Source organism: Olea europaea, chromosome 4 (assembly GCF_002742605.1).
Source record: "Olea europaea var. sylvestris chromosome 4, O_europaea_v1, whole genome shotgun sequence".
NCBI classification, from domain to species: domain Eukaryota; kingdom Viridiplantae; phylum Streptophyta; class Magnoliopsida; order Lamiales; family Oleaceae; genus Olea; species Olea europaea.
The window spans coordinates 3,728,126-3,736,407 of NC_036240.1; the positions used below are offsets into that span (position 1 = coordinate 3,728,126).

The window sequence follows — 8,282 nt, forward strand, 5'->3', positions numbered from 1 at the left end:
CTCTTTAATTAGAAGTTGGATTTGCTCAAACTTTAAAGTCAAATTCCACTAAAATTTTAATATATTTTAACATAGATTTAATTAATTATTTATTTATTTATTTAATTAGACCATAATAGATGATGAGATTCATGGTACGAAGGTTAGCAACGACAAGGACCCATTGGTTGAGGATGAAGGACCAATGATTAGGTCCTGAGCCAAGAAGGCCAAAGAAGTCATGGGATTATTTGTTTAAGTTACAGTGAACGAAACATCGTTCACAACAAGCAAAGAGACAAATTTCATGTTGGGCTCAGAAGAAAAAACACGATAGATCAACTTGATTCAAGTAGTGAAGGAAGGAGTCTAGGAGTTACCCTATGCAACCGCATAGTGTCTCTATGCATGTGATTGCATAGATACATATCGAGACTAAAAACCAAATTTCATGTTGGCCTATGCAATTGCTCGGTTTAGCTTATGCGGCCTCATAGAGTTATCCAGGGCGTGGCTTTTTAAATTTTCTTGTAATCTCATATTTTAGTAAAAACTCTATTTTTTTGGTATCTTTTGATATTTTTTTAAATTTAATTCCATTTTAACTAAGGTTTTTATAAATTACCTATATATATGATTCACACTTTTCATTGTAAAACACATAGTTTGAGACATATTATTGTGAGACATATTATTGTAAGGCATATTTGCTTTCTGCTCGTTCTTCATTGAATGAATTTTCAAATTAATTAAGGATTAATTTCTTGTGGTGTTCAACGATTCAAGTAAAATTCGTAAGTTTTGTGATCACTGGCCAAGATATTTTTTGCGATTGTCTTGATTCTTTTGATTAATAATTTATTAGGTCGAGCTTTTTTCAAATGTTAATTCTTGACTTTCTTGGGTTTGATATAATTTGATGTGAATTCTGTAATTTTAATTGTTACGTACGTTTGCATCAATAAAAAAGGAATAATTGCAGTAGAAGCCCCAAACCTTTAAAACAATAGTAGACTTTTTTCAAACCTATAATTTGTTGCAACCATCATCTCAAACATTTCAAAACATTGCAGTAGAAGCCTTTTTAGACAGTTTCCATCCATTTTTTTGTCAATTGACCCAAAATTTAAGTTTGACCATATATGTTATATTTTAAAAGGGGCAAAAAAGTAATTATTTATTAAAAATAAAAAATAAGGTGACTGTTCATCTTCTTCCACAACCCTATCCTCTACCAATCCCCACCTCCAACTACAATCTTTTGTCCTCATAATCTCTGTAATATCTTCCACTATGATTTGTTTTCACACACTGTCTCAACAAAATGTGCGATAGAACCTGCATTTCCAACTGAATCTCTCAACTTTTCACAGGCGATTAACCTTGAAAAATGATTTCATCGAAGTACTAGAATATAATTTGTGGTCACTTACAATTAATTCATTTTCTCCATATAGCCATTTTTAAATCCCAGAGTGATAGCATTGCTTGAATTTGTTTCCCAATTCAAATGCATAGAGGCTGCAATAGTTTGATTTTCAATCCTACCAAAGAAACTATAATGTCAACCTGAAATTTCCTAAAGAAAGAGACAGTGTACTCAAACAAAGAAAATCTTTCTAATGTTGGCTACTTTGATTGTCTAAAAAGCGAGAAAGAAAAGGGGGGAAAAAGCATAGAGTTGTGGAAGAAGATGAAATGGGTGCGGATAGAGGTAGGACGGGATTGGGGAAGAAGATGAAATGGTTGGGAAAGTTGCCGTCACCGACAGTAGCGTCGAGTGGTGATAGCTGTGGAAGATGGCGATTTGGTTTGATTTAAGGAGTGAGATGGGATGGGACGGGGTAGAGAAGCGGAGAGAGGGAGATGAATAGGGACTCAGGTTCTTTATTTTGTTCTTTTTCGAATTTAATTTTTAACTTATTTTAATGTAGTAAATGAAAAGTTACTATTTTACCTTTTTAAAACTATTAAAAATATCATCAAAGTCAAATTTCTTAATCATCCAACAGACATTTGGATGGAAATTATCCAAAAGGGCTTCTACCGCAATGTCTCAAAAGATTTGAGGTGATGATTGCAACAAATTAAAGGTTTGAAAAAAATTTGCTAATATTTTAAAGATATGAGGCCTCTATTACAATTATTCCAAAAAAAAAAAATTAAATCCTTAATAATTTTATAGCTTCCACGGTTAGAATGAGAGGGGGGGGGGGTATTCAATTAGGACTTTTGAAGATTTTGATGGACTTTTTTTAATTGATGACTTTTGTGAATTTTTGGATCTTTTATAGATTTGTATGAAATTAATGAAAATTTTTCGTAAACTTCTATGAACTTTCATTTTAAATTTTTTATAGATTTTTGTAGAATTCAAAAAACTTTCATTTAAAATAAAATTCACGTGGTGTAAAATTATAACATACGAGGTGTTGGTTTCTATAATTTCCCTTTTCCTTCACCTACTTCTTCCCATATAATTAAAAAAATTGAAAGAATAAAAATTTAAGACCTTAATTAAATAAATAATAATCAAAATTTTACATATATATGATAAATAATAAATTTAATATTTAATATTATCAATATAATATACTTTTAAAAATAAATAAATAAAATCAATATATTTGAATTTAATTATAGATTTTTCATATAAAATTTTAGAATTTAATAAAAAAAGATATTTTTCACAAAAAATAAATGAAAAAGAAGTTATAAGAATTCAATTTAATTTTTTCATAGAAAATAAAAATAAATAAGAATGAGAGAGAGAAAGATAAATGGAAATAAATATAATCAATAGAAAAAAAACAAATTTTAATCATACTTTTAATGTTCTAGAGGGAAAAAGGAAAGAAAGATTGAAAATATATATATATATATATATATATATATATATATATTTGTGAAAATCTCCCAAAATTTTGTGATTAATGAAAGACAAATTGTGAGATTTTATATGAGTACTTTTGTTTAAAAGCTAGTACTCCAAAGAATTTTATAAAAATTTCTAGAAGTTATTAAAATTTAAATACCTTAAAATTTATAGAAACTTCTAAAAAATTTTAATTGAATATACGTAATTTTTAGAAAATTTTTAAAAGTCTCAATTGAACACGTCGTAACTTTTAGAGATTTCTTAAAAATTTATAAAAGTCTAAATTAAATATATTAGTTTTTGAGAGTTTTAAAAAGTTTATATTGAGTATTTCGAAATTTTTTAAATCTCAAAAAGTCAGTGAAAGTGTCAATTGAATACAATTAATTTTTAGCCCCCGTTTGGCTCTCATTCTCATTCTTATTCTTTTTTTCTTTCCTATTTTTAATCACATAATTTTTCATAAAATAATATTACACGTAAATAAAAAACTTTTCATTCTTTTTCAACCACATATTTAAAAAAAATATTATTCTAACTATTAAAATTTGAAAAACATGGGGGTCAAACAGGGCATAAGTAAATGTGACGCCATCACAAATGAATAATGTGAGCAGCGCAGCTGCCCAAGCAGCATTGGCGAGAGGAAGCGGTAAAGTTGCCAAAAACGGCTTCGATAACATAAAATTAACAGCAAAAAAATGGCGTTAATGGTTTTCATGCCTCAATTCACCATTGGGAGATTCAATTCACTTTCTCTATCCTCTACTAGCTTTCTTCAAAGTCGAATTCCCACTCTTACCCAGCTTCCCAATTGTGTTACAACTTTCACGTTTCACTGTGACGTTGGTGGCGGAACAATGTCCGGTAAAGCCATATCGAGAAATTGGGGGTTTATTAATATTCGGTCCATGTCATCTAGCTCATTTGGGTCCCGATTGGAGGAAAGTGTGAAGAAGACTGTGATTGAGAATCCAGTTGTTGTTTACTCCAAAACTTGGTGCTCGTAAGTGCTCACTGATATTTTTTATTTTTTTTTAAGCAAATTGTGTAATGGATTCCATTTTTTGTCATATTTAAATTGTTTCCAAGAGATTTGAAGAGGGATTTGTTTGAATTTTGTGGCTTAGGTACTCTTCGGAGGTGAAATCATTGTTTAAGAGGCTTGGCGTGGAGCCGCTCGTTATTGAATTGGACCAAATGGGTAAGTTTAATTTTTTTTCTTTTCTTCATAAATCCTATTAGTGCGCGTATTTGTGCATAGAACATTGCAAATTTTGGTCGGATGTGATGTGGTTTCGGGAGAACACTTGCACGGCTCTAAACATTCCGGGCGTAACTGCCATTTATTGATTGTTGTATATATGTGCAATCGCTGAGTTGTAGTCCGGGTTGATCACAGCAAAAACACCTTATTCATAGTGTCTGTATTATAGAAATGAAGAGGTAAACTGCTGTTCTTTGATAATATTGATGTTATTTGGAAAATGAGTTCCCCATGGATCAAAGCCAAACCGATCTTGAACCACGTTTCCTACATATATGATGGTTTTTTAAGTTTTAGTTGGTTATTCAGATATTCTTGTCTAACTTCAATTTTCTAACTGATTTCTAAATTTTTTATATAGAGAATAAAAAGAAAAAAAGACATTGAACACTGGCTTTTGTTTAAAAATTAGATCTTTTTTTAAACAAAATTGCTTCAAGCAAAATTGGTCTGTTATTAGACTTTATTAGGAGTTCTAAAATATGAAAATGCTTAGTTTTTCTAATACAACTACAAAAAAGTGAGAATTATTATAGACAAATTAGGGGTTGGTTGCTTGAATTCTTTTTCTTGGGAACCATGCTGATTTTATGTTGTTTAATCCTTATTCGTAAAGAGACAGATCTTATAACTGATTTTGTTGGAAAAGACATATGAAATCAGGTGTGAGACCTAATTTCCACCTTTAACTCAATGAACATCCATTATAAGAAATTTTTCTCATTTTTCAGGTCCCCAAGGACCACAACTGCAGAAGACTCTGGTGAGGTTAACTGGACAACATACTGTTCCAAATGTTTTTATTGGTAAGAAGCATTTAAAAATGCTTTACGCTTCTGTGACACATTAATTTAGAGCTTTTAACATATATAATTTCACTTTTCTATGCACTATAACTTTATGCTATTTGCTTAACTTGCAAGTTACTAACTAATAACTATGTTCCTTGAAAAGCCCTAGATATAGGCTAGATCTTTATATCATCGTATCACAAAGAGATGTAATTGACCTGATATGTTGTTGCAAACTGTTCCGTTGGTAATAGGTTGAAAGACATCTGGTTGCCGATTGAGAGATGTTATGTGTTTTTTTTTTTTTTGGGTTAAAAAAATAAGACTAAGTTTTAATTTCACACAATTTTAGCTTCAAAGTTACCCTTCTATCAAATATGATTGAGAAGAGTATTACAACTAATATTTGTTTCTCATGGGCAGGTGGCAAACACATTGGTGGTTGCACAGGTGTTTTTTCTGACAGTGCTCATCCTTATGATATTGAATTTGACTTCTAAGTATAGTTTCTCCAAAAAAAAAACGAAAAATTTCTTCTCAACTTCTTATGCTATAGTTTCAGCAAATAACTTCTTACTTCGATGTTAAAAAAAAAAAAAAAAAAAAAACACAAAGCTTTTCATGTTGAGGACCGTCGCCGAAATCAGTATAGATTATTTGAGATGACAATTGCTAGTAAATTTGAATACTTGGCTACACATTATATGTGCAAATTTTATGAGTGAAAAATTGTTAAATAATAGTACATTAATATCAAAATAGTTATTACCCATGTGCTCTGGAAAATAATAATTTTTATGCCACTTTATAGTTGTTTATATCCTATCTTTGTAAGTCGACTGGTTATTGTAGACGAGTTTCTTAAATTTTTCAAAATTTTCCTTTGACTTGCTCCATCTTTTAATAGGTTTCTTGCAACATAATCTTTTATGTTCTATTATTCACATTTTCCTGGATGAAATATGGTTTTCAATTTCCAATTTTCAGTATCTTTTTATGTTAAAAAATAATATGATGCCGGACTACCAAAATATTCGTAAAAGGAATAGAGAATTCCTCAATCTCCAAATGAAAAAATTACATATGTCTTGATTTAGCACATTCGTATCATATGCTTGTCTAGACTCTAGGGTTATCTATATAGATCCTTCTTGGGTTCCATTTTATCAGCTACATGTTCAAGCCATCTCAATACATTTTTCCACAATTTAACTTCAATAACACTTACCTTGAAATACTCATATATATACTCATTTCTAATCCTCGTTTTACTGCAAATCNTTTTCCACAATTTAACTTCAATAACACTTACCTTGAAATACTCATATATATACTCATTTCTAATCCTCGTTTTACTGCAAATCCATCAAAACATTTAAATCTCAGCTATAGTCAATTTTCACAGCTCTTTCTCCCAAATTGAATTTTCGTTTCTCAATTTCAGTTTGTCCCTCAATGTTCTTGTGTCAAATAGTAGTTTTCTAGATTTCTATTATGCCTTCATTATTTTGAAGTGTTTTATTTCCAAAATGTTGTAAGTATCACTATTAAGTGTATAACAACCTCCATTAGGAGATGTAATTATTGATAGTTGAGGTGAAAACCGTAAGCAAAGTTGTATTTGGCATGCTTTATTAATTGCAGAGCAAAGTCAAGCAAATTTCAATTTGGGACTGGGAAATAAATGTTGTTTCTTAATAATGGACATTCAATCCACTGGTCTGGTTGCAGTCCTGTAGTACTTTATTTTGAACTCATAAAAACTCATTGATCATATGAATGATTGAACCTAACAATACATTAATCACGGTTTCTAACACGAAATATCCTTTTCTTTCTTATTTTTTCATGCTGTAGATACTGTCAAGTTACACCGTAAAGGAGATCTTCGACCATTGCTATCAGAAGCTGGTGCCACTAAGATGCAGATCTAGCACTGAGCTTAAAATCACTTTACAGTTTTTCCCCCTCAGCTCCCTTGAGTCCTCCTAGAATTCATTGATACTTTATGAGATACGACACTTGTATCTTTTTCAAGATGCAACTTTGCTTATAAATTCATTCTGTTGTGAGTACATTCTCAAACTCTCAAGTATTTGAAATGCTCATTCTCAACTCTAATTTTTTATTTTATTTTATTTTTTTCCCACCGGATGTTGCATGTTACCAGCTCTTGCTTGTGAAGTGAACCATATGTTTTGTTTATGGAAGGACACTTGTGAATGACAATTACTAGGGTTTGACTGTAAGATTGTTAGCCAGTCAACCTCAGTTCAATAAGTTTTAGATTCATCTGTTAATTAATGCATTTTCAAGCAGTTGCAGGGCTTAGTTTGCCTCACTGCAAGAGTTCTAATTATCCAATTGATGACTTTTCACACTAATATATTGCAAGTTGTTATATTCTTGGAATTAGATTATTTGAACTTCATTATGCCATTATTGGCAGTCCCTTAACCTGCATTTATGCAAAAAAAAAAAAAGGGTAAATTTACATTTTATGAAAAAAGGTTGCCCTTTCACATTCTTCTTTCTCTTGTTGTTCGTTAGAAGTCCTAGCTGTGATTGATTTACGACCAGATATAGGTGCCACTGCCTACCTTCAGAAATAAACCAAGTTCTTAAATATCAGGTTTCAAGAATAGAGGAATAGACAGATAACAATAAGCTAATGTTCTATATGTTCGCCAAGTGCAAGATGGAAAATGGTTGGACAGGTCCTTTTGTGTAGAAACTAAAAGGTAGACTAGAAGCCGAGTAAAAGCAAGAGATTGAGCTCTACCATGGAAGCCAGGGCAGTCTTGCTGCTGATCTGCAAACCAGTAGAACATCAGGAGACGATGATGTGAGGACCAGTAAGTGTTTATTTGATCCATAGTACTATACATTATATTGTGACGAACAAGATTTTAGATTCTATTTCTTCATTACTATTGTTCAGCGCTGTTCAATCCTTTATAGCACAGATGCTGCAAGTGTATCAAGATGTAGACCTGAAGAACAGATCATAATGACTGTCGAGAAAGTGAACTGCAATATATCTCTTTTGTGCTTTTAATATGCCAACATTTCATTTCGATCCTGAAGATTATCTTTGATAACAGGATGTTCCTTGAAGTTCTTAACCTAAGAACTGAGGCTAGGAAAGTCATATGCTTCCATAATTTTTTCCCACCAGTTCTTAACTCACTTCATTTTATATATCTGCCATTCATTACTATGCTATTCTCACTGAAAAATTTCTCGTCACCTAGATCATGCTCTTCTATTATCTGTTGTGAAATGTTCAAGAATCTTGAAATGTTGTGAAATTTCGAATTTCAAATAAACTTTAAACTGTAGAATCCTTAATTTTGTAGTGGATCGG

General features: G+C 31.0%; 1 protein-coding gene across 6 annotated transcripts; it reads left to right on the forward strand.

Moving 5' to 3' along the window:
- The first annotated feature begins 3,452 nt into the window (after window positions 1-3,452).
- Window positions 3,453-8,135, forward strand: LOC111393334 (monothiol glutaredoxin-S10-like). Of its 6 annotated transcripts, none has more exons than XR_002702391.1 (6): window positions 3,453-3,863; window positions 3,988-4,061; window positions 4,856-4,930; window positions 5,339-5,365; window positions 6,773-6,983; window positions 7,466-8,135. XR_002702391.1 is itself a non-coding variant. In XM_023018828.1 (5 exons), exons 1-5 carry the CDS (start codon window positions 3,559-3,561, stop codon window positions 6,792-6,794), a joined length of 510 nt encoding a protein of 169 aa, XP_022874596.1. In that variant the 5' UTR covers window positions 3,453-3,558; the 3' UTR covers window positions 6,795-7,567. The 6 variants fall into 6 exon arrangements, 3 of the variants coding, with proteins under 3 accessions (XP_022874596.1, XP_022874593.1, XP_022874594.1); XR_002702390.1 differs by having other exon boundaries at window positions 7,548-8,135; XR_002702392.1 differs by lacking the exon at window positions 5,339-5,365 and having other exon boundaries at window positions 7,548-8,135.
- The last annotated feature ends 147 nt before the right edge of the window (window positions 8,136-8,282 follow it).

Coding starts and splice junctions, on each gene's coding strand:
- LOC111393334 (XM_023018825.1), top strand. CDS start 3,559: ATGGCGTTAATGGTTTTCATGCCTCAATTCACCATTGGGAGATTCAAT. Junction 3,864..3,987: donor TACTCCAAAACTTGGTGCTC/GTAAGTGCTCAC, acceptor TTTGTGGCTTAG/GTACTCTTCGGAGGTGAAAT. Junction 4,931..5,338: donor TGTTCCAAATGTTTTTATTG/GTAAGAAGCATT, acceptor TCTCATGGGCAG/GTGGCAAACACATTGGTGGT.